The following is a 27,063-nucleotide window of genomic DNA, read 5'->3' on the forward strand; positions in this document are numbered from 1 at the left end:
ATGTAATGGTTGTGAGAACACAACCTGGCAAGTGACACAAGGAGCATCTAAAGGGAATTGTGAACAACTGAATCAGATGGAACTGAGAATTAAGTACCTAGAACCTCAGTGCTCCAAAACGAAAAATTGCCATGAGGATTCAAATAAAGCAGGATTGGAAAAATATAAACAATTCAATCTGGAAAATTAAAAATTAGAAAATCATTGTCAAATAAACTAGGCAAGATTAATGAAAGACTAGTAGAAAGCAGAAACCTCCTGTAGCTTCTCATTGGAAACAACAGAGGAGACAATTAACCAGAACTCCGACCACAAGGCCAATTTGATGCAACTTGGTGTTGTCAGTCTCATTAGCCATTTAGTGCTGTGAAAGGAAAATATCTTGTGCCCCCAGTATCACTAAGGAAAACTCAAGCTGGAAACTGCTTAGGGCAAACCTGCTTCCCATTCTATTCAAAGTCACCCCTCTGCTCACTGAGATAGATGCATATCTAATTTGCCTCCTTTGGAAAGGCTAATCAGAAACTCAAAAAATGTAACTGTTTATGTAACACTTACCTGTAACCTGGAAGCTCCCTCCCAGCTTCAAGTCTTCCTGACTTTGCTTCAAGTTGTCCTACCTTTCCAGACCGAACCAATGTACTTCTCAAATATATTCATTGATGTCTCATGTCTCCCTAAAATGTATAAAACCTAGCTGTGCCCTGACCACCTTGGGTACATGTCATCAGGACTTCCTGAGACTGTGCCACTGGCACATCCTCAACCTTGGAAAAAAATTTTCTAAATTAACTGAGACCTGTCTCAGATTTTCTGGGTTCGCAGTGTTTAATAGCTATCTTAGTCCAAGAAGAAATTCAGTGGTTCCTGCTTTAAGTTCACAACCTTCAATGATGCAGCAAGAGATGGAAAAATATATACACACATATATGTGTGTGTAACGTGTATATGTATATTTGTGTGTGTGTTTACATATATAGAGAAAAATAAATGCTACTGAATTTGGATCTGGATCCTATAGATTTACAAACTTCACAAGACTGTGTACATGTTTTAAAGAAAAATACTGCGTAATCTGAAGAAGAAATAATATTGAATGGTCTATTTATATAACTTGTTTCCAAATATTTTAATTGATGTATAACTTTGAAGTATACAGGTGGGTTTTAACGAATATATGTTCCTGAGTAAAAACCACCCCCAGTCATCATATAGAACATTTGTTTCTTCCCATAAAGTTCCCTGGCACCCCTTTTTAGTCAATTTCACTCACGTCAGTGTGAAGAGACCACTAAACAGGGTTTGTGTGAGCAATAAAGCTTTTTAAATCACCTGGGTGCAGGTGGGCTGAGTCCAAAAAGAGAGTCAGCGAAGGGAGATAGGGGTGGGGCCGTTTTATAAGATTTGGGTAGGTAAAGGAAAATTACAGTCAAAGGGGGATTGTTCTCTGGCGAGCAGGGCTGGGGGTCACAAGGTGCTCAGTGGGGGAGATTTTTGAGCCAGGATGAGCCAGGAGAAGGAATTTCACAAGGTAATGTCATCAGTTAAGGCAAGGACCGGCTATTTTCACTTCTTTTGTGGTGGAATGCCGTCAGTTAAGGCAGGAACAGGCCATTTAAATATCACTTCTTTTGTGATTCTTCAGTTACTTCAGGCCATCTGCATGTATACGTGCAGGTCACAGGGGATGCGATGGCTTAGCTTGGGCTCAGAGGCCTGACAGTCAATATTCCTGTATATAACATTTTAGTGATTTCCCATTAAGTATATCAAATAAGAACATTTCTATTAAAAATGTATTTGAAGCTGTGCATAGTGGCATGTGCCTATGGTCCCAGCTATTTGGAAGGATCTCTTTAGCCTATGGGTTTGAAGCTGCAGTGAGCTATAACTGTGCCACTGCACTCTAGCCTGGGTGACAAGAGCACAACTCTGTCTTTAAAAAAAAAAAGTGTATATTCCTCTCTCTATATTCATATGAATCATAGATTCTACAATGAAAATTTATGTTGTAGTTTATTTGAACACTTGCTCTTGGTATTTGTAACAACTGATTTTGCAAATGAAAACCAGCATTACTGACCTTTACATACTCAAACTGCTTCACATGCCAGTTGTTACAGCTGTGCTAAAACTACAAGGTCATTAACCCAACAATAGATGAAATGAAATTTTATTTGTATTTTCCATTTATTGTCACTGTAAATTTTATTTGTATTTTCCATTTATTGTCACCTAAAGTAGAGAGAAATAATTTCAGTATATTGCTGCTATGTCTGTTTGGTGGTGTTACACTTGTTGCAGTGCCATATAATTTGGAGTACACTTTGTTAGACTTGAACTTACACTGATTAACAGTCACCTAAAACTAAACAAAAATAAATATAAAGGGAAGAGCACAGTATTTTTTGTGATGGGAAAGCAGAATAAATCAAGTTTTCCAGTTCTACCATATTTAGGTCATTTCTCTTCCTCCTATGTTGTAGGTATCTCAAGGAAACTGATTTATCCTTATCTTACCTTTTAATCTAAAGCCCAGTCAGTCTCTTAAAATGACATGATCTCACTTAATGTGAATAACTACGATTAAAAACTCCAGGAGAACCCAGTCACCAGGGGACCCCCCCATACTTTTGTGAGTTTTACCTCCAGGAATTCAGCAAAATGAGTATCAGAGAAAATTCCTCTCATGCTTCTAGCAGAGGGAATGAGAAAAGAAACCATTTTGAAATATGCCACAGCATTCTGTACTTCTCAACAAGGTCAGCCCTCAAAAACAATCTATTTAACCAGAGCCTAACCGGCTGGGCTTTTATCAGGGCCTAACAGACCTTAGGAAATGGAAATACCCAACTTCAGTCATCTCTAGCCTCCCACATGGAAGAAAGGAAATACCCAACTCTAACCCACTCTAGTCATCCTGTCCCACCAAAGGGGGTAGGGGAAACTGAGAAAGGTGTGAAGTTCCCAATCCAGAGATATAGTCTTGACCAAAAGACTGAGACCTACTCAGAGAACTATAGAATGCTTCCCCTTCCCCTATACCTTGATACCACATTTCTAAAGGCATAGGGATGGTTGCTTGAGCCCAGGAGTTAAAGACCAGTCTGGACAACATAGTAAGATCTCGTCCATGGAGAAAAATTAGTCAGGTAGAGTGATATGTGCCTATAGTCCTAGTGTGTCTGGAATTGGTGGGTTCTTGGTCTCACTGACTTCAAGAACGAAGCCGCGGACACTCGCGGTGAGTATTACAGGCCGCGTGTCTGGAGTTTGTTCCTTCTGATGTTCCAATGAATTGGGAGTTTCCTCCTTCTAGTGGGTGCATAGCCTGGCGGCTCAGGAGTGAAGCTGCAGACCTTCGCGGTGAGTATTACAGCTCTTAAGGCAGCACGTCTAGAGTTGTTCGTTTCTCCCGGTGGGTTCGTGGTCTCGCTGGCTTCAAGAGTGAAGCTGCAGACCTTCGCAGTGAGTTTTGTAGCTCACAAAGACAGTATGGACCCAAAGAGTGAGCAACAACAAGATTTCATGCAAACAGTGAAACAACAAACTTCTACGGTGTGGAAGGGGTTGCCACTGCTGGCTCGGGCAGCCTGCTTTTATTCTGTTATCTGGCCCCACCCACATCCTGCTGATTGGTAGAGCCAAGTGGTCTGTTTTGACAGGGCGCTTTTTGGTGCGTTTGCAATCCCTGAGCTAGACACAAAAGTTCTCCACGTCCCCACCAGATTAGCTAGATATAGAGGGTTGACACAAAGGTTCTCCACGTCCCCACCAGATTAGCTAGATACAGAGGGTTGACACAAAGGTTCTCCAAGGCCCCACCAGAGTAGCTAGATACAGAGTGTTGATTGGTGCATTCACAAACCCTGAGCTAGACACAGGGTGCTGATTGGTATGTTTACAAACCTTGAGTTAGATACAGAGTGCCCATTGGTGTATTTACAATCCCTGAGCTAGACATAAAGGTTCTCCACGTCCCCACCAGACTCAGGGGCCCAGCTGGCTTCATCCAGTGGATCCTGCACCAAGGCTGCAGGTGGAGCTGCCTGCCAGTCCCACGCCGTGCGCCCACACTCTTCAGCCCTTGGGTGGTCGATGGGACTGGGCGCCGTGGAGCAGGGGGCGGCGCTCATCCGGGAGGCTTGGGCCGCACAGGAGCCCACGGAGGAGGTGGGAGGCTCAGGCATGGTGGGCTGCAGGTCCCGAGGCCTGCGCCGCGGGAAGGCAGCTAAGGCCCGGCGAGAAATCGAGCGCAGCGCTGGTGGGCTAGCACTGCTGGGGGACCCAGTACACCTTCCGCAGCCGCTGGCCCGGGTGCTAAGCCCCTCATTGCCCGGGGCCGGCAGGTGCTCCGAGTGCGGGGCCCACCAAGCCCACGCCCAACCGGAACTCCAGCTGGCCCCCAAGCACCGCGTGCAACCCCGGTTCCCGCTCGCGCTTCTCCCTCCACACCTACCCACAAGCTGAGGGAGCCAGCTCCGGCCTTGGCCAGCCCAGAAAGGGGCTCCCACAGTGCAGCGGCGGGCTGAAGGGCTCCTCAAGTGCCACCAAAGTGGGAGCCCAGGCAGAGGAGGTGCCGAGAGCGAGCGAGGGCTGTGAGGACTGCCAGCATGCTGTCACCTCTCACTAGCTACTTAGGAGGCTGAGGTGGGAGGATTGCTTGACCCAGGAGGAGGAGGCTGCAGTGAGCCATGACCGTGCCACTGCCCTGCAGCCTGAGTGACAGAGCAAAACTCTGTCTCAAAAAAAGTTTTAGGCAGGGCGTGGTGGCTCACACCTGTAGTCCCATCACTTTAGGAGGCCAAGACAGGCAGATCACCTGAGGTCAGAAGTTTGAGACCAGCCTGGCCAACATGGTGAAACCTTGTCTCTACTAAAAATACAAAAATTAGCCGGGCTGTAGTGGCATGTGCCTGTAATCCCAGCTACTCGGGAGGCTGAGGCAGGAGAATTGCTTGAACCTGGAAGGCGGAGGTTGCAGCGAGCCGAGATCGGGGCCGCTGCACTCCAGCCCGGGCGACAGAGCAAGACTCCATCTCAAAAAAAAAAAAAAAAAAAAAAAAAAGGCCGGCTGCGTTGGCTCACGCCTGTAATCCCAGACTTTGGGAGGCCAAGGCAAGCAGATCACCTGAAATCAGGAGTTCGAGAGGAACCTGGCCAACATGGTGAAACCCCATCTCTGCTAAAAATACCAAAAATTAGCCGGGTGTAGTGATGGGCGCCAGTAATCCCAGCTGCCTAGGAGGCTGATTTGTCACTATAGGAGGCTGAGACGGGAGAATCGCTTGAACCCGGGAGGCGGAGGTTGCAGTGAGCTGAGACAGCGCCATTGCACTCCAGCCTGGGCAACAAGAGGGAAACTCCGTCTCAAAAAATAAATAAATAAATACAGAAGTTTTTAAAAAGTGGTCTATTTACAGCCGTTCTTTTACTCAGCACAGCATTTCCAGATATCAAGAAAATACAAGAAAATACGAAAAAGGCAAAAAATAAAACAAAACAAATACAAATACACACAGACAGTTTGAAGAGGAAGAACAAGCATCGGAACCAGACTCACATATGGTAGGGATGTTAGAATTCTCATACCAGAAATTTGAAACAACGATGATTAAGATGATTAAGATGCTAAAGTCTCTGATGGGTAAAGTAGACACCATACAAGAATAGATAGGTAATGTAAGCACAGAGATATAAATTATAAGAACCAGAAAGAAATGCTAGAGATCAAAAGCACTGTAACAGAAATGAAAATGATTTTGATGGCCTTATTGGTAGACTAGACATGGCAGAAGAAAAGAATCTCTGATCTTGCTGTTTATCCCAATAGAAGGCATCAAAATTGAAAAGCAGGCTGAGCACAGTGGCTCATACTTGTAATCCCAGCACTTTGGGAGGCCAAGGTGGGCAGATCACTTGGGGTCAGGAGGTCAAGACCAGCCTGGCCAACATGGTAAAACCCCATCTCTACCAAAAATACAAAAATTAGCTGGGCATGGTGGTGCATGCCTGTAGTCCCAGCTACTCAGGAGGCTGAGGCAGGAGAAGCGCTTGAACACAGGAAGCAGAGGTTGCACCGAGCCGAGATTGTGCCACTGTATTCCAGCCTGGGCAACAGAGCCAGACCCTGTCTCAAAAAAAAACCAAAACACAAAATTGAAAAGCAAAGAGAACAAATTCTGAAAAAAGAGAATATTTAAGGACTGGGACAACTACAAAAAGTATAACATATGTATAATAGGAATACCAAAAAAAGAAGAAAGACACCAAAAGAGACAAAGACAGGGGGTGGGGAAGGAAGGAATAAAGAAAGAGTAAAAATACTTGAAACAGTAATGACTGAGAATTCTCCCAAATTAATGTCAGATATCAAACCACAGATCAAAGTGGCTTAGAGAACACTGAGCAAAATAAATGCCCAAAAAACTACACCTAGTGGCTTGGTCAATTTGAGTCACTATAACAAATTCTCATAGACAAGGTGCCTTATTAACAAAAGAAATTTATTTCTTACACCTCTGGGTTCTGAAAGTCTGAGATCAGGGTGACAACATATTTGGATTTGGGTGAGGGCCCTCTTCTGGGTTGCAGACTGCCAAACTCTTGTATCTTCACATAGTGGAGAGCAGAGAAAGGAAATAAGCTCTCTCATGACTCTTATAAGGGCACTAATCCTATTAATGAGGGCCCCACCCACATGGCCTCATCTAATCCTAGTTACTTCCTAAAGGCCTCATCTCCTAATAATATCACATTGAGGGGTAGGGTTTCAACTTATAAATTTTGGGGAGACACAAACATTTAGTCCAGAACACCTAGGGATAACATTTTTAAGCTACAGAAAATCGAAATTAAAGAAAAATCCTGGAAGAAGTCATAGAGGGGGAAAAAACAGCTTATATATAGAGGAGTAAAGATAAGATTTACATCTGACTTCTCAGAAACCATGCAAAGAAGAAGAGAGTGGAGTGAAATATTTAAATGTTTAGAGATTAAAAACCACCTATTAGAATTCTATACTCTGGAAAAATCATCCTTCAAAAGTTGAGGAAAAATAAAGACTTTCTCAGAGAAACAAAAGTTTAAGGAATTTGTTGCCAGTAGACTTGTCTTGCATGAAATGTTAATATAACTTCTTTAGGGAGAAGGACAATAACAGAAGTTAAAACTTGGAAATATATATACATAAAGAACATGGGCTGGGTGTGGTGGCTCAAGCCTGTAATCCCAGCACTTTGGGAGGCTGAGGTGGGTAGATCACTTGAGGCCAGGAGTTCGAGACCAGCCTGGCCAACATGGTGAAACCCTGTCTCTACTAAAAATACAAAAATTAGCCTGGTTTGGTGGTGCATGCCTGTAATCCCAGCTACTCAGGAGGCAGAGGCACAAGAATTGCTTGAACCTGGGAAGTGAAGGTTGCAGTGAGCCAAGATCACACCACTGCACTCCAGCCTGGGTGATAGAGCGAGACTCTATCTCAAAAAAAAAAAAAAAAAAAAAAAAAAAAAGAGAGAGAGAGAGAATGAATAAGTAAAGGTAAAATAAAAGCATTTTTCTGATTGTTAGTTGATGTACTACAGCCAATTTTTAATTGACCTAAAAGTTTGCTCAAAATAATAACAATAATGTATTTACTCAATGATATATATATTCAATTACATATACACACACTGTTATGTATTCTTCTGTATGTGCAAAATGAGTGACAGCAATGAACCAAGGAACAGAAAGAAAAAATTAGAATTATTTTGTTATTGGCCAGGTGCTGTGGTTCATGCCTGTAATCCCAGCACTTTGGGAGGCCGAGGCAGGCAGACCACCTGAGGTCAGGAGTTCGAGACCAGCCTGGCCAACATGGCGAAACCCCCTCTCTACTAAAAGTACAAAAATTAGCCGGGCATGTTGGCGGGTGCCTGTAATCCCAGCTACTTAGGAGGCTGAGGTAGGAGAAGCCTGAACACGGGAGGTGGAGGTTGCAGTGAGCCAAGATCGCGCCACTGCACTCCAACCTGGGCAACAAGAGCGAGACTCCATCTCAAAAAAAAAAAAAAAAGATTTTTTTTATTATAAGGTACTTGCCATACTACCCATGAAGCTTTATAGTGTTATGTGAGAGTGGACTCAGATTAGTTGTAAATATATATTGCAAACTCTAGATTAACCACTTAGAAAAAAGAAGTATATCTAATATGCTAATAAAAAAGAAAAATAAAATCATATAAAGGGTTCAATTAAAACAAAAAAAGTCAGAAAAAAGTGGTAGGCAAAAATAAGAACAAGAACAAAGGCAACAAATAGAAAACAGTTAAGCGTAGTAGATATTAATCCAACTATATCAATAATACTTTCAACATCAGTGGTCTAAATGCACCATTTTAAGGCAGAGATTGTGAAGAAATAATATATGTTGTCTACAAAAAACTCACTTTAAAGATAAAGACACATATAGATTAAAAGTAAATCAATAAAGTTATACCATACTAACACTAATCAAAAGAAAGCAGAAGTAGCTATATTAATTTCAGACAGAGCAGTCTTCAAAGCAAGGAGAGCTATCAGGGATAAAAAAGGGAATTATGTAATGAGAAAAGGGTTCTCTAAGAAGACATAATCCTTAATATGTATGCACCTAAAAACAGACTTTCAAAATACATGAGGCAAAAACTGATAGAACTTCAAGAAGGAAGAGATGCATCTACTATCACAGAAATCTCAAAAATTCTTTATCAGAAATGGGCAGATCCAGGAAGCAGAAAATCAGTAAGGATATAGTTGAAATCAACAACATTGTCAATCAACTAGATATAATGGCCATCTATAGACTTCATGCAAGAACAGCAGAATACTCTTTCTTCTCAAACTCACATGGAACATTAATCAATATAGACCATGTTCTGGGCTGTAAAACATAACTTAACAAATTTAAAAGAATAGAAATCATACAATGACTTATCTCAGATGACATTAGAGTTAACTAGAAATCAATAACAGAAAGATCATTGGAAAATCTCCCACATACTTGGAGATTAAGCAATACACTTCTAAATAATACATGGGTCAAAGAAGAAATGCCAAGAGCAATTAAAAGATACTTCGAACTACATGAAAATGAAAACACAACTTATCAAAATTTATAGAATGCTGTGAAAGCAGTGCTTAGGGGGAATTTATGGCAATGAATATATACATATTAGAAATAGCATAAAAATACCTAGGAATAAATTTAACCAAGGAAGTGAAAGACCTGTATGCTGAATACTGCAAGACATTGCTTAAAGAAATTAAAGAAGACCTAAATAATTGGAAAGACATCCGATGTTCATGGGTTGGAAGACTAACTACCGATAAGATGATAATACAATTTGATATACAGATTCAATGTATTCCTTATAAAAATTTCAACCTTTATTTGCAGAAATAGAAAATCCCATCCTAAAATTCATATGGAAAATCAAATTACCCTGAATAACCAATGAAAACCTTGGAGAAAAGAATAAAGTTTAAAGACACATACTTCATAATTTCAAAACTTTACACAAGCCTACAGTAACCTAAAGAGTGTGGTGCTGGAATAAGAATAGGTATATAGACCAATAAAATAGAAAAGAGAGCCCAGAAATAAACCTCACATATACGGTTGATTGATTGATTTTCAACAAGTGCCAAGACCATTCAATGGGAAATGGACAGTATTTTCAACAAATGGTGCTGGGAAAACTGGATATCCAAATGCAAAATAATAAAGTTGTAGTATTTACACCATCTACAAAAATTAACCCAAAATGGATCAAGGACCTAAATTTAAGAAGTAAAACTATAAAACTCTTAGCAGAAAACATAAAAATCTTTATTAGACAATGTAATTTTCAAGTATTGCACAGGTGATAAAAATAAATAAATGGAGCTTCATCAAAATTAAAAAGTTTTATGCATCAAAGGACGCTATCAAAAGAGAGAAAAACTTCACAGACTGGGAGAAAATATTTGCAAATCATATCTGAAGAAGAATATCTGGAATATACAAAAACTCATGCAACACAACAAAACCTAATTCAAAAATAGGCAAAGGATTTGAACAGACATTTCTCCAAAGAAGACACACAAATAAGCACATGACAAGATGCTCAACATCACTAGCCATTAGGGAAATGCAAATTAAAGCCACAATGAGATAAAGCTTATACCCATTAGGATGGCTATAATACAACAACTACAACAAAACAGAAGTTAACAAGTGTTAGCAAAGATGTGGAGAACTAGAACCCTCCTGCACTGCTGATGGGAATGTAAAACGATGCAGCCATTATGGAAAACAGTTTGATGGTTCCTCAAGAAAGCTGATTGCAGAGTTACCATATGATATAGCAATTCAATGCCTAGGTGTATACCCAAAGAATTGAAAACAGTAACTCAGATACTTGTACACCAATGTTCACAGCAGCATTACTCACAATGGCCAAAAGGCAGGAACCACCCAAATGTTCAACAAGAGATTAATGGATAAACAAAATATTATGTATGTATATTTATACACTGTTTATGTATAAACACACACATATACACAAAGGAATATTATTTAGCCATTAAAAGACATGAAGGATACATGCTGCAGTATGAATGAACCTTGAAAACTTTATGCTAATTAAAAATAATCCAGACATAAATAGACAAATATTGTATTATTTTACTTATATGGCATATCTAGAACAGGCAAATTCATAGAAACATAGTGTAAAATAAAGGTTACCAGGGACTGTGGGGAGCAGGGAATAGAGACTGCTCAATGGGCATCATTAGGGATGACGAAAATGTTCTAGAATTAGATAGTGACAGTGCTGTTGTGAATACGCTAAAAACTTTACTGTATGACTTTAAAATGGTAACTTTAATGTTGTGCATAGTTTACCACAGTTTGAAAGTGTTTTTAATTTTTAAAAATAGGAAATGATAAAATTAGACTTTATCTAATTCTTTCCAGCTTTATAATTTGGATCCTGCTTCTTCCAGCTTTATAATTTGGATCCTGCTCCTTTGTACTTCATGGCTCATACTTTATACTTACTTGATGTTTCTATGGTACTTGTGCACAGCTGTCATGTATCAGACCTGCAGTTTTGCACATGCTTTCCACTCTTCTAGTTCCTCAGCTATTTGTAAGGTTGCCCTCCTTTATGTTTTCCATTAAAAAAAAATCTTCCATTAGTCAAACCACTCCAGTGTCCCTCGTTCCATAAGTTTCCCCTGCTCTGAACTCCCAGGGCACATTGTGCAACTTCATTACCTTATATTAAAATTATCTGGAATTTTAAAAAATCTACTAGATTAGGGTAGTGTCCTGATTTTATTCATCTTTTTCTTTTGGTGAAATTTGAGACATGTCTTGCATTTAACAGTATTTAAGCAACTAGATTGTGCAACGGAGCCAGTTTCTCCAGACAGGCTGGAGAGACCACTTGCATCAGAATCATCTGGGGTGCCCCTTGAAAATGCAATGTTCCAGGCCAACGAGTCAATCTCGGAGTATAAATCTTGTGAAGCTGTATTTTAACAAGCTCACTTGGTGATTTATTTGTGTACGCTATTTAAAACTCTGTGAACCACCGGTCTAGGCTATACTTTGCAGTGTATTAAGGTGGTCTTCGGCACCTCTCGCAGACCCCCTTCCTCTTGCCTCTAGCGCCAATCTCTCAGCCTCTCACATACCAGGGGAGGGGCTTTGCAAAACCTTCCACGAAAGTGAATCCCAGCACAGCCCTGCTGTAGCTGGCTCTCAGGCGCAAGCGCAGAGCTGCGACCGCTGCTGATACGTTGCTCAGTCTCAGCGTGGTCTCTGTTTTGCAACTGGTCGTCCGCGTCAGGAGACTTAGGTCCAGGCGACTGCCCAGACAATGACTGGTCCCGCATACCGAGCAGAGCATGATCAGCAGCAGTCTGAGTGGAAGAGTGCCTGTGATCTTAGGAAACCTGATGGGCGTTGGAGCAGCGGTTCGACGCATGGGTTTCTCTTTAATCCTTCCGACTTCCCCAAGCCCAGCGCACTCAGGTTCCGCTCCAAGTGCGGGACCCGCCCGAGGTGTGTCGGGGGTACTCGGCCGGAGGCGGCCGGTGAGTGAGGCTTACAGGGCCCCGGGACCAAGGTGGGTGCTCTTGGAGGTTCTGGAAAGCGGAAACACGGTTTTTTCGAAGGAAACGGGCGAAAGGGTCGCGGGTGGTTTGGCTGCAGGTCGGGTCAGGAGGCACCTCCACGGTTGGGACGCCGCGTGGCGTGGGGTCATAAAGCCCCCAGCGCTCGTCTCACTGGCGGGCCAGCCTAGTCCCTCTGCGGCAGTGACAGCCAGTGGTTTTCCCCGGGTGTATCCCTGGGAGATGAAAAAGAGCAGGGTTGCTCCCTGCTTCCCCTCTAGCTGGGCGAGGGAGGTCTTCGGTACTGGGGTGTTTCCCAGGTGCTTACTGAGTGCAGGCACTGCTCCAAGAGTTTTTACCTGTATTAACTCATTTAATCCTTGCATCAACCCTATGAAGTAATGTACTATTATTATGCCCATGTTACAGATAAGGAAATTGAGGCACACAGAGATGAAGTACTTGCTCGGCCGGGCGCAGTGGCTCACGCCTGTAATCCCAGCACTTTGGGAGGCCAAGGCGGGCGGATCACCTGAGGTCGAGACCAGCCTGGCCGATACGGTGAAACCCGTTCTCTACTAAAAATACAAAAATTAGGTGGGAGTGGTGGCGCGCGCCTGTAATCCCTGCTACTCGGGAGGCTGAGGCAGGAGAATCACTTGTACCCGGGAGGCAGAGGTTGGAGCGAGCAGAGACCACGCCACTGCACTCCAGCGTAGGCAACGAGAGTGAAACTCCGCGCCCCTCCCCCCAAAAAAAGAGAAGTACTTGCTTAATTAAGTTACAGAGGCTAGTGAGTGCCAGTCCTTAGTTTATGTTTCTGATGATGAAGGTTGGTACTTGAATAAAGTAGTTGTTAATTATTTGTTGTAGGTGTATTGACAGTTACTGTGGATCGTTGTGTTTGAGTTTGTGCTTTATGTGTGAGTTTGTGCTTTGAGCCAATATCTGGGAACATTGTTACCTGAAGATCACCTTTGGTAGGACAAGATTTTCTCTATTCTGTGATTAAACTGAGGCTGCCCAGGCAGTTCTGCTGATTGCTTTGTGGATTGGCAAAGGCTCCAGGAAGCAATCAACCTAGTGCCACAAAACAAAGCACCCAGAGAAGCCCTATTCCTGACCCTTCAAAACCTTCTTCCTTCTGAAGGGGGTAGAAAATAAAGGAGAATTATCCCTGGATCAGGAATTGATTATAGGAGAGACAATGTCAAAAGAATTTTAGATAATTAGGGTAACTGTGGTGGCCAGAGCTGTTAGTGCTAGAAAGTTTGAGTCACATAAAGGAATAGCAAACCACCAGGTTGGCTAGGGCTGCAGCATGTTGTGACCACTTAAGAGAATAATGATTTTGTAGGGATACAGTATCCAGAGAGCAGTAAGGTGACTCAAATAATGAAAGTATGAGGAAGAAAGGAGAAAAGGAGAGGCAACTTTCCACATCATGGTGGAGGAATCCCTTGGATGGACTCTGGATAAAGGTATAGCCCTAACCTCCTAGCCTCTCTGAAATATGTTTGGGGGCTATCCCTGAAACTTTTGTCACATCCGCTAGACTTCCTTTTCCCATCTTATATACATCCTCCAAAGCCAGGAAAAAGAATGCATCTCTCCATGCTCTAGAGCAGCAGCTGCTGAAGGGAGCCTCATAAATCCTCTGACAGCATCTTTCCTTAAACATAAACCATCACAGTTTTCAAATTCATTGATGTGAGATGAGCACAGCAATAGCATCATCTCCCTTATACTATATATGATATTCTTTATTGTAAATGTTTTGCCATAGTTTAACTTGCAGTATTGATGAAAGTTTTGTAAGAAAAGACAAGCACATGCTAGTAATGGTGTTTTATAATGTGGGACGAGATTTTTCAGAAAAGTGACTTGACCAAGGAAGTGCAGCTGTAAGCAGTGTCATCTGTCTTCTATTTTGACCCTCAGGAAGAAGTAAGGGGACTAGTGCCATAGTGTCTTTGAACTCATACCCCATATGAAGAGAACGTCAAAGAGGCTGGATCACCTAAAGGGTTTAGAGAAAGTTTGGAATTGGCTCAGATCTGTCTTTTATCATAAAAGATGAACTTGAAACCCAGACATAAGTGTCCATTGTCATTTTCTTTATATCTGAGAGGAGATGGGATTACTTTGGGGCATTCATTGTACTTTTTTTTTTTTTTTTTTTGAGACAGAGTTTCGCTCTTGTCGCTCAGGCTGGAGTGCAATGGTACTATCTTGGCTCACTGCAACCTCCGCCTGCTGGGTTCAAGCGATTCTCCTGCCTCAGCCTCCTGAAGTAGCTGGGATTACAGGTGCCCACCACCATGCCCAGCAAATTTTTTTGTATTTTTAGTTGAGACAGGGTTTCCCCATGTTGGCCAGGCTGGTCTTGAAATCCTGACCTCAGGTGATCCACCTGTCTTGGCCTCCCAATCATTAGTTCTTAATCCTTAGGGTTGCATTCAACAGGCTAGATGTGGACATTACTAGACAGAGGTTCTGGATGCCTTGGACTATGACCTTTGCCCATTTCTGCCTTTCATTAAAAATAAAACCAAGAGGAGGCAGAAGATGGAAAGGCAACTGTCTACCTCTCCATAAGATCCATATTCCACATGAGTTAAGTATTCTTCCCTCTTTTCTGAACGTGTGTTTCATCATACCAACCAGAGACACATTTATTTCTCTTTTAAAGGAACTTCCGTTCTTAGATGAGTCTGCCAAATTTTGCCAAGGGAACTATTCTTCATTTGCCTGTTGACTGTCCTTAATATCTTCAACACTCCCTCACTCTAATTCATCATTAGATGATTAATGAACACAGGATTTTTTTGGGCCTATTTCTTGAATGGTTTCATCTGAAACACGGACCTTGAGATCTTACATGTCTCCAAGGATTTGAAAAAGAGTAGATTCATTCTAGTTCTCTCCCCTTAGTCTAAGCAGATGGCTATGTGCCTCAAAGTTTGGGATCTAAAGTTAAACTACTAGGTATCCGATAGCTTTGGACCAATCAAGTCCAGCATCTTCATTTTGCAGGTGAGGAGACACAAAACCAGATTGTTTATTTTTCCCTGGTTTCTATATAGCTACCAATGGAGCTATAACCAAAATCCAGATTACCTAGTCAGTGCCTATAGCTCTGGGCCTCTATCTGATGTTTCCCTGAATTGTGCTGAGGATGCCACTTGCACTTCAGTGGAGGCCAGAGACTTTATTGATTTTATTTTTTTTGAGATGATGGAGTCTTGCTCTGTCGCCCAGGCCAGAGTGCAGTGGTACAGTCTTGGCTCACTGCAACCTCTATCTCCCGGGTTCAAGCAATTCTTCTGCCTCAGCCTCCTGAGTATCTGGCACTACAGGTGCGTGCCACCACGACTGGCTAATTTTTATATTTGTATTAGAGACGGGGTTTCACCATGTTGGGCTGGTCTCGAACTCCTGACCTCAGGTGATCTGCCTACCTCGGCCTCCCAAAGTGCTGGGATTATAGGTATGAGCCAAAGCCAGAGACTTTACTCCATAGGTTACATAGATAGGGCTGTTAGTGTGGCTGAGATTTACTGCAGCCTTTCAGGGACTGGGTCTGGGAGGCAGTCACTCTCTATACCCCTACAGCACTCTTAAGTCAAGATCATGCTGATAACCTTCTGACATCAGTGGAGTTTAGTTTCTTGGCCATTTACAGGCCGCTAAACAGAAAGTGTGATTCAGGCATTCTTTCCCTGTCTGTTGAGAAGCAACACATACTGTATAGTATAATGAGTTTGAATGTAGGATTTATTACTTGGCCTTGTGCCAAATTACTTAACTTCTCTGTACTTCACACTATTTTTTTGTATTGCAGGAATAATAATAATTCCCCTCAGAGTTATTGTGAACAATAAATGAGTCAATATTCATACAATTCTTAGAATAGGCAGGCCCAAAGAAAGACCATTTCTGGAGACTGTACTTCCAAGTTAGATTCCTTTCACAAGTTCTTTTTTCATTTTTTCTAGGTAGAAAGTTTCCCTAGTGGAGTTTGTATGTGTCTATCATATGTGTCACATGCATAAACACATCTAATGCATAATACAGTTGTATATATAATGAGCTTATTTGAAATGAAAAAACAACTACACTTTGAGACTCTTGCACTGTACAGTATGATATGGCTTGAATATGTGTCTCCACCAAATCTCAAGTTGTATTGTAACCCTGACAATGAGGTGATTGGATCTTACAGGTTGATACCTCAGAGCTTGGTGCTGTTCTTGTGATAATGCATAAGTTCTCATGAGATCTGGTTGTGTAAAAGTGTGTGGTACCTCTCCACCTCTTCTCCTGCTTTTGCCATGTGATGTGCCTAATCCCCCTTTGCCTTCCACCATGAGTAAAAGCTCCCTGAGGCCTCCCCAGAAGCTGAGCAGATGCCATCACCATGGTTGTACAGCCTGAAGAACTGTGAGCCAGTTAAACCTATTTTCTTTATAAATTACCCAGCCTCAAGTATTTCTTTATAGCAATGCAAGAATGGCCTAATACAGCAAATTGGTACTGAGGAGCTGGCTTGGCTATAAAGATACTTAAAAATGTGAAAGGAACTTTGGAACTGGGTAACAGGCAGAGGGTGGAAGAGTTTGGAGGGCTCAGAAGATGGGAAGATGAGGGAAAGTTTAGAATTTCTTAGAGACTGGTTAAATGTTTGTGACAAAAATGCTGATAGTGATATGGACAGTGAAGTCCAGGCTGACAAAGTCCCAGATGGCAATGAGGAACTTATTGGGAACTAAAGCAAAGGTCATGTGTGTTATGCCTTAGCAAAGAACTTGGTTGCCTTGTGCCCCTGCCCTAGGGATCTGTGGAAGTTTGCACTTCAGAGTGTTGATTTAGGGTATCTGGCAGAAGAAATTTTTAAGCAGCAAAGGAAGATGTAGCCTGGCTCTTTCTAACAGTCTATCTGTCCTCAGATGTAGAAGCAAAGAAATGATTTAAAGTTGGAAGTTATATTTAAAGGGGAAGCAGAGCATAAAAGTTTGGGAAATTTGCAGAGGAAAGAAAAAAAAAGCTTTTTCAGCAGAGAAATTCAAGCAGGCCATGGAGCAACCACTTGCTACAGAGAGTTGCATAACTAAAAATGAGCCAAGTGCTAATACTCAAGAAAATAGGAAAAAGGCCTCAAAGACATTTCAGAAATCTAAGAGGCGATGCCTCCCATCATAGGCTCAGAGGCCCAGGAGGACTTAAGGATTTCAGAGCCAGATCCTGGGTCCCACTGCCCTGCACCACTCCAGGAGGCTGCTCCTAAATCCTGGTTGCTCAGGCTCCAGCCATGGTTCCAATGGGCCCAGGTACAGCTCAGGCTGCTGCTGTGGAGGGTAGAAGCTGTAAGCCTTGGTGGCTTCCATGTGGTGTTAAGCCTGTGGATATGCATAGTGCAAGAGTGAAGGAGGCTTGGAAGCCTCTGCCTAGAGTTAAGAGGATGTATGAGAAGGCCTGGGTGTCCAGGCAGAAGCCTGCTGTAAGGGGCAGAAGCCCCTTTAGAGAACCTCTACTAGGGCAGTCCAGAGGGGAAATGTGGAGTTGGAGGCCCCACACAGGGTCCCCACTGGGGCACTGCCTAGTGGAGCTGTGGGAAGGGGGCCACCATCCAGACCCCAAAATGGCAGATCCACCAGCAGCTTAGACTCTGTGCTTGGAAAAGCCACAGGCATTCAACAACCTGGGAGAGCAGCGTGGGGCTGAACTCTGCAAAGCCACAGAAGTGGAACTGCCCAAGGCCTTGGGAACCCACCCCTTGCACCATTGTGCCCTAGATGTGGGACATATAGGAGATTATTTTGGAGCTTTAAGATTTAATGACTGCCTTGCTGCATTTCAAGCTTGAATGGAGCCTATAGCCCCTTTCTTTTGGCTGATTTCTCCCTTTTACAATGGGAGTGTTTACCCAATGCCTGCACCTCCATTGTATCTTGGAAGTAAATAAATTGTGATTTACAGGTTCATAGGTGGAAGAAATTCATCTCCAGATGAGACTTTGGACTTGGACTTGGGACTTTTGAGTTAATGCCAGAATGATGTAAGACTTTAGGGGACTATTGAGCAGTCCCCTAAAAATACTGACTGTATTTTGCAATGTGAGGACTTGAGACTTGGGGGCCAGGAGCAGAATGATATGGTTTGAGTATATGTCCCCATCAAATCTCATGTTGAATTGTAATCACCAATGTTGGAGGTGAAGCCTGATGGGAGGTGATTGGATCGTGGAGGTAGATCCCTCATGGCTTGGTGCTGTCCTTGCAATAATGAGTGAGTTCTCATGAGATCTGTTGTGTAAAAGTGTGTCATCTCCCTCCCTGCCTTGCTCCTGCTTTCACTATGTGATATGCCTGCTCCCCTTTCACCTTCCGTTGTGAGTAAAACCTCCCTGAAGGCTCACCAGAAGCTGAAAAGATGCCAACACCATGCTTTTACAGCCTGCAGAACCGTGAGCGAATTAAACTTCTTTATAAATTACCCATCCTCAGGTATTTCTTTATAGTAATGCAAGAACAGCCTAATACATAGTATATACACATTAGTTGATTATAGATAATCTCATATCAAATTGGCACAGTTTAACAATCATTAAAATATTAATAAGCATGAGAGTGAACTTCAAATTGGCCATATCCAAGAACTCTGTCATAGTTCTTTCTCTTGTCAGGATATTCTGCCTACTTTTAGATATCCTATATTTCAGGGTTCTTCTAGTGAGACAATTTGCAAAAATCTTCAAATTTTGGATCTCCCTGGTTTCATAATGCCTCCAAAAACTAAATATTTCCTAACAATCTCTCTTCTCCAGAATGAGATATAGTATTTAATAATGTAATAATATTCCACTAAGTACAACATTCCCATTAGTTCTCATATTACCTTATGGCAGTATGGGCATTCTCAAATCTTCAGAGACTTCTGTTGGGGACAAGAACTTTTGCTTTAGTAGCTTTAGAGGCTTTGTAACTTACCTACTGGGAGATGCAGTATTCATCTGTCATGTAATTGTCAATATTTTAGTTCCACTGCACTAGAGAAGTATTTCTCTACCCTTCAGACCTACCATTCCCTTTACTATTCTGAAATAAAATTCATAGATAATACTACCTACCTACCTATGAAATAATTTCAAAAGTATCAATATGTTACCTTAACTATAATATGAAGGAGAAGGAAAAGGAAAGTGATTTATAATCGAATAATATGCATTTCAGCATGTAAATGACTGGATGAAATAGATGCTTACACCTATTAGAATCACTGAATACAACTACAAATGCAGCCTGATTTATGAATTATATTTGTGAATCTAATACCATAAGTGGTTTTATTTCCCTGAAATGGTGAAAAATTCCTAATAACATTGAAACAAAAAATGTATATTTTGGCTGGATGTGGTGGCTCATGCCTGTAATCCCAGTGCTTTAGGAGGCTGAGGTGGGCAGGTCACTTGAGCCCAAGAGTTTGATGCCAGCCTGGGCAACCTGGTGAAACCCCATCTCTACAAAAAAAATTAAAAGTTAGCCATACATGGTGGTGTGTGCCTGTAGTCCCAGCTACTTAGGAGGCTGAAGTCAGAGGATCACCTGAGCCTGGAGAAGTCAAGGCTGCAGTGAACTGTAATTGTACCGCTGCACTCCAGCCTGGGTGATAGAGTGAGACCCTGTCTCAAAAAAAGAAAGAAAAAAAATGTATATTTCCTTGATTTTCCAATACATATAAAAGCTATGCAAAATACTCTATGTATGCATAAAGTGTTACTAGGTTTTAGTTTCAGGTAATTATTAACAACTTTTTTGAAAGTCAGGTAGGATAAATGACAGTTCTTTGTTCTGCAGGAATGTCTATCATCCCTGGCCCCCATTAAATTCTAATAGTACTATCCAATCATTGTGACAACCCAAAATAACCTCACAAATTCTCCAGAGTCTCCCTAGGATGCCATCTTGAGGAGCACTGTAATAAAAGAGAGAGGTTATAGTGAACTGACAATAAAATAATGTGTTAGACCATTCTTGCATTGCTATGGAAATGAAATACCTGAGACTGGGTAATTTATAGAGAAAATAGATTTAATTGGCTCACAGTTCTGCAGGCTGTGCAAGCATTTCTCCAGCATCTGCTTCTGGTGAAGGCCTCAGGAACTTTCCAATTATGGTGGAAGGTAAAGGGGGAGCAAGCATGTCACATGGTAAGAGCAGGGGCAAGAGACAGCAAGGGAGGGGAGGTCCCAAACTTTTAAGCAACTAAATCTCACATGAACTAACTGAGGAAGAACTCACTTATCACCAAGAGGATGCTGCTAAACCAATCAGGAGGAATCTGCCCCCATGATCCAACCATCTCCCACCAGGCCCCACTTCCAACATTGGGAATCACATTTTTTTCTTTTTTTCAGGGGAGGCTGGGGAGGAATCACATTTCAGCATGAGATTTGGAGGGAACAAATATCTAAACCATATCAAATAACAATGGAGGAGCTTAAGGATCTGAGCTACAAGAATGGAAGCCAGCCAAGGTAGCAGTAAGGCCAATTCCTATTAAGGAATGTTGGCATCATAAAGTATGCAATTGGATCTTTTTTTGTGTGAGACGGAATCTCACTCTGTTGCCCAGGCTGGAGTGCAGCGGTGCGATCTCGGCTCACTGCAACCTCTGCATCCCAGGTTCAAGCAATTCTCCAGCCTCAGCCCCCCGAGTAGCTGGGATTACAGGCATGCACCACCATGCCCAACTAATTTTTGTATTTTTAGTAGAGATGGGGTTTCACCATGTTGGCCAGGCTGGTCTCAAACTCCTGACCTCAACTGATCCACCCGCCTCAGCCTCCCAGAGTGTTGGGATTACAGGCATGAGCCACTGCGCCCTCCAGCAATTGGATCTTAGTGTGAGATTCTACAATAAGAAATTCTGACTCCTGCATCAACCCAGTAGCAGGGCTTTTTATCTTCCCTGTTTTCAGTTGAAAGGCATGTTCTTGGCAAAGCTGAACACAGACAGCATCATCATGTTACTTGAGGTTCTCCATGCATGGCTTCTTGGCACATATCCTCCAAGGCTAACCTCCACATCTGAGAGGTCCCAGTCTATGAGAAAGGAAAGATTTTTGTGAAGCCAGATTAACTCCCTAATCTCATGGATATCAAATTATGCTGTGAGCAGAAATATTTGGGGAACTGTTATACAGTTCATTGCCTCCTTTAATACACAAGGACTCCAAGTGAATTAACAAGAGGAGGGGTTAAACAAGCTTTAGTTAGGAAATTTAGAGTCCAGGGATGGGCAAGAAGAAAAGGCACAGGTTCCCAGATCTTCCTATTTTCCTGACAAAGGCTGCTGGAGCCAGGGTACTCTGCTGGACACTCTGATAGGTTGGTGTTCCAGGAGAGGTCCTTGCTGCCCTGTTGCTCTCCCTTCTTATAATACAAGTGGAAAACAACATTGTCAGTGTGGACATAAACACACTACTTGGTGCCAGGCAATATGAATGTGAGGTGTTTGCTTTTTAAACAAGAGTTGGCCAGGCGCAGTGGCTCACGCCTGTAATCCCAGCACTTTGGGAAGCTGGGGCGGGTGGATCACGAGGTCAGGAGATCGAGACCATCGTGGCTAACACAGTGAAACCCCGTCTCTACTAAAAATACAAAAAATTAGCCGGGGTGTGGTGGCGAGCGCCTGTAGTCCCAGCTACTTGGGAGGCTGAGGCAGGAGAATGGTGTGAACCCGGGAGGCGGAGCTTGCAGTGAGCCGAGATTGCGCCATTGCACTCGAGCCTGGGCAACAGAGCGAGACTCCATCTCAAAAAAAAAAAAAAACAAAACAAGAGTCATCTGGGAAAGCTAGCTGTCTAGTACCTGGGAAGCTTGAGATCTTTGGTAAGTTTCAGCCCCTCTGTAGAGAGAAGGGGCCTCCTGTCCTATGGAAAGCTGAGTTTCTGTTTTATACTCGCCTGCTGTGAGAAGAATGTTAGGGGTCAGAAGATAGTCCAAGTTAGCACTTTGTTCAAGCAACCTAGACTGTATTTCTAAGGCTCTTTCTGGACATTCAACCTGTCAAGTCACATGAACGTATTAAAATACAAATGCCTGGGTCCCATCAGACTTGTTGGGTCCAAAGCAAGGTTCAGATATCTGGAGTAACAAGTGTCATAAGTAATTCTGATGTGTATGTGTGTATGTATGTAACCTGTGTGTGTGTATGTAACCCGTCTTTTGGCATCTAATTTTAGTCCCTTTCAGAGACTTATTTTCTCCAGCCCCTCCTGCCATAGACCCTGTGAAAGCTCACGCTACCTTTTCTATAGATAAAAACACTGAGATTGAGCTCTGAATAGCTCTGTGTCTTCAGCACCAGCAACCTTGTGTTAAATCATTTCTAATCTGCAGGAACCCCAGCATGTTAATTGAACTTGATCACCCAGTTGAAGGAAGAATAATAGTAGATGTTGGATCTTCAGGAAGCTGAAGAGGGCAGTGCCCAGAAATACCTGTCTTGGTGAGTAGTGTCATAAGAAGACCAACAATTTGATGTTGAGAAGATGAGATCTAGTCCAAGCCCTTGCAATTTGTTGGGTCATGTAGGCAAGTGACTCAATCTGTTTTCTATCTGTCAGATGAGTGGGTTGGCCTAGATGATGTCTAAGTTCTGCTAAATCTCTGATAGTCTAGGACTGTAGACTTCTTTAGAAGAATACCTGAAGTATAATAATTGGAAGAAGGGTTGAGAGGCAAATGGGGATAGCAGTGTGGTCGTTACTATTTCTGAAATTTTTATTCTCTTTCAATCCCAGGAAAATGGTTGCATTCAAACTTGATCAAGTCATCTTTCTTTTTTCCATTTCTTTTTTCTACACTTTGAGAGTCTTGATTCTTCTCATCCTTCTCCTTGCTCTCATTTTCCATGATTAATCAACTACCATAATAGGTCATTTTACCTTTTAATCCCCAACTCTCTGTCATCAGCTGGTACACCTGCTCATTTCCATTTGTTTGGGTTAGCATATTACCCAATAACCCTTTCCCTATTTCTTGATGTCTCTGTGTTCACCATGCCGACTGCAAAAATTCTGCCTCTTATCTCTTCTGGCTTTGTTCTCCTCCACTATCCTTTTTTGTTTACTCCTCATATAAAGTTGCTAGTATGCATGAATTCAAATTAGTTGTCTTTTCTCTGCTGGTTTATTTTCTTTGCTCTCCATAGTAGATACAGATGACATTTACACTTTAAATGTCTTTCAGATAGGGGGATTTGAGCTGAACCAAAGCATCAACACCAGTCAGACTGTTTCCGAAGAACTAGAGTTTTCTGGGTCAGCAATGGAAAGCCTCAGAGGGAATACTGCTCAGGGTCCTACAAATGAAGAAGACTATAAAAATGAAGGCCAATTATCAAGGCAAACAAAATGTCCTGCACAGAAGAAATCCTCTTTTGAGAACACAGTGGTCAGAAAAGTGTCAGTGACACTCAAAGAAATTTTCACAGGGGAGGAAGGCCCTGAATCCAGTGAATTTAGTCTAAGCCCAAACCTTGACGCACAACAGAAAATTCCAAAGGGAGATGGATCCCCAATATCTAGGAAAAACTCCAAAGATAATTCAGACTTAATTAAACACCAGAGACTTTTCTCACAAAGAAAACCTTGTAAATGCAATGAATGTGAAAAAGCCTTTAGTTACCAATCAGACCTTCTTGTACACAGTAGAATTCATGGTGGAGAAAAGCCTTTTGAATGCAACAAATGTGGGAAATCTTTCAGCCGAAGTACACACCTTATTGAACATCAAAGAACTCACACTGGAGAGAAACCTTATGAATGCAATGAATGTGGAAAAGCTTTTAGCCGGAGCACACATCTTAGTCTACATCAGAGAATCCATACTGGAGAAAAACCATATGAATGTAGTGAATGTGGAAAAGCCTTTAGCCGAAGCACTAACCTTAGTCAGCATCAGCGAACTCATACTCAAGAAAGGCCTTACAAATGTAATGAATGTGGGAAAGCCTTCGGTGACCGTTCAACCATAATTCAGCATCAACGAATACACACTGGAGAGAATCCCTATGAATGCAGTAAATGTGGAAAAGCTTTCAGTTGGATCTCATCGCTTATTGAACATCAGAGAACACACACTGGGGAGAACCCCTATGAGTGCAGTGAATGTGGGAAAGTGTTCAGTCGAAGCTCGTCTCTTACAGAACATCAGAGAATCCACAGTGGAGAAAAGCCTCACGAGTGTAGAGTGTGTGGAAAGGGCTTCAGTCGAGGCTCATCCCTTACTATTCATCAGAGAACTCATACCGGGGAGAAGCCATACAAATGTAATGACTGTGGAAAAGCCTTCTGTCAGAGTTCAACTCTGATCAGACATCAGCACCTTCATACTAAAGAGTAATATCTGAGCTTTTATTAATGTTAGCATAAGAACACATATACCTAACCTCCCACCACTGAAATATATATATTTCAAGTATATATATACTTGTTCTAATTTTCTTTTATTAGATACCTATACCTGTTTTAAGCTTTCATTCGTTCTTTCCATCCATCTATCCTTCTTTCCTCTCCCCTCCCTTCTTCCCTCCTTCCCTCCTTCCCTCCTTCCTACTTTTTCTCCCTCTCCCTGTTCTTTCTTTCTCTTTTCTCAAATAAGTTCACAATAAAACAAAGGGATGACTCAAAAAACATAACATATGAAATCTAATATTCTGAAGGGCTCCAACTTTAGAGTATAAAGCCATCTGACACCTTGTAGTTTCTCTGCTAATCTATTCCTTCAAGCGTGGGTCCCCGAACCACCAGGTTCTCCTCTGTTTTCTAATCACATCAGCCCCTGCACATGAAGAGAAAATCCTGTGTGTGTGTCTTCATACTTGCTGGCTCTAGTACCAGAAGAGAGGGATCTGGCTTCAGAGCAGGACTGAAAACTTCTCACCAGTCTGGGGATAATAGTGTTGAGGCAAATTCATTCTCTTGACTTGCAAAAACAGATTTTTCTCATCTTCCTACTTCTCTCACCTTTTTTGCAGTAGCATTTTTCCTCAAAGTATAACTCATTTTTTTACTAATGCCTAACTAATCCTAGTGTTATTTTATCATATTTTTACCAAGAATGTTCTAAAAATCTTGGAGACGTTCCTCCATGATCTTGGGAAAAAAAGTTGCCAAATGCTTTGCTGTTTTTTTTGTTTGTTTTTAATTTTCTTTCATTTACAGATTTCATGAAACTTATATTCTGTGGCTTTGACCCTCACCAATCTTGGAAGATTGATCTCTCAAGGACAAACCCAGTGCCTATTTCTCAGTCCTTTTTCTACTTGACATTTGCAGAATTGGCACTTTTTGCCACTGTTATGCCTTAAATCTTGAGCTTCTTTCTTTCAGGATCCATGATTCTGTGCTGATCTACACTTTTCCTACCTCTCAGCATTTCTTTGATTGTCAATGATCAGCTCTGTGATTTGGGGCAAGGGTTAGGCCAGAATAATCTCATTTTATCAAGTTATAAAACTTGAGGTAGTGCAACTAGATTATACACTTCTTGAAGACAGAAATCTTGGTTTGTTTGTTGTTTTATTTTTGAGAGAAGGTCTTGCTGTGTTGCCCAGGCTGGAGTGCAATGGCACAATCATAGCTCACTGTAGCCTTGAACTCCTGGGCTCCTGCCACAGCCTCCTGAGTAGCTAGGGCTGCAAGTGTGTACCACCACACCCACAATTTTAAAGTTTTTTTGTGGAGACAGGATCTCACTATATTGGCAAGGCTGGCCTCCATCTCCTGAACTCAAACAATTCTCCCACCTCGGCTTCCGAAAACACTGACATTACAGGTATGAGCCACCACACCTGCCAGAAATCTTGTTTTTGATTGATATAAAACATCACAAAGTACTGAGTAGACACTAAATGCTCTGTAATTATTGCTCACTGATTCCTCTTTATCTGTAATCAATCAACTTGACTTTATTTGATATGGATTAATAATTGATTTCTTTCTCTCTTTCTACTGCTGCTTCCAAGTTCTTGGTACCTTGTGCCTAGATTACTAAATTGATCACTGTTGACTCACTACCATTATCTAGCTCCTTACTAAACTACTACTTTGTTAAAAAAAAATAGTCATTTCCCAGTGACCTCTGCCCCAAATGTAAACTTCTTTAACCTAAAGGTCTTTCATAGTTTGATCTACTTATTTACTTCCTTTCTCTTCTCAAAGATAATACATGCAGGCAGGCCTGTTTTGTCCCTACTATACCCTCTTCTCACACTTTTCTTTTCAAACTGTTCCTTGGCACTTCTACATGTCCTACTTTCTTCATTGTATTCCAGAAACCCTATCCACCCTTTTTTAAAGGCCACGCTCATATCCTGACTCTGTGACACTTTCAGTCCCCTGCCTTCTTAGAAATCCTTTGTAGTGATGGTTTGCATTATTCTCCTGTATTAGACACCTTCTTTACTGTTTTCTGGTTCTTTCACAAGTACTTTTTTACATAAGCTGTTTTGAAGTTGTAAATCATCCTAAATCTTTTATAAGCCTCATGTAATACATAGTACAATGCCAGCCTGGACTCTAGTTTTAATCTAAATACATAGGGTTTAATTTAGCAGCATAATCTTTTTAGTCTTTTGAATGATGAGGTAACCTCATAGGTATTTTGGCCCATTTTGTTTTTCCTTGAATTACATATATAACTGACTATTTAGACTGACTCCTTTAGATCTCCTGGGATGCTGACCTCTTGGCTTTCCAATTCATGAGACTATTGTAAAGAATAAGTGAGTTCATTCATGTAAAGTAGTAAAACAGTGCCTGACATAAAGTAAATGCTCAATAAATTCTAATTGTTATGATTCTAGTGATTCACATCTGCCTATAGCTTTTTATTTTATTCCCTGCAGAGCCTTTAACTTCATTACTAG

The 27,063-nt window shown here is 41.8% G+C and overlaps 1 protein-coding gene across 3 annotated transcripts in view; it reads left to right on the top strand.

The window, feature by feature from the left end:
* Positions 1-27,007, top strand: part of ZNF391 (zinc finger protein 391) — a 29,383-nt gene extending 2,376 nt beyond the window's left edge. The window contains exons 1-3 of one of the 3 annotated variants that reach the window (XM_003829681.6): positions 11,767-12,140; positions 22,530-22,638; positions 23,382-27,007. In XM_003829681.6, the coding sequence (XP_003829729.1) occupies positions 23,460-24,536 (1,077 nt within the window). In that variant the 5' untranslated portion in view covers positions 11,767-12,140; positions 22,530-22,638; positions 23,382-23,459 and the 3' untranslated portion in view covers positions 24,537-27,007. Of the gene's footprint in view, positions 1-11,766; positions 12,141-22,529; positions 22,639-23,381 lie in introns of those variants that run through there. The other 2 variants (XM_014345266.5, XM_055113264.2) reach the window with 2 other exon arrangements.
* Positions 27,008-27,063: the final 56 nt, after the last annotated feature.

The sequence above is a fragment of the Pan paniscus genome, chromosome 5 (assembly GCF_029289425.2).
Source record: "Pan paniscus chromosome 5, NHGRI_mPanPan1-v2.0_pri, whole genome shotgun sequence".
NCBI lineage: Eukaryota > Metazoa > Chordata > Mammalia > Primates > Hominidae > Pan > Pan paniscus.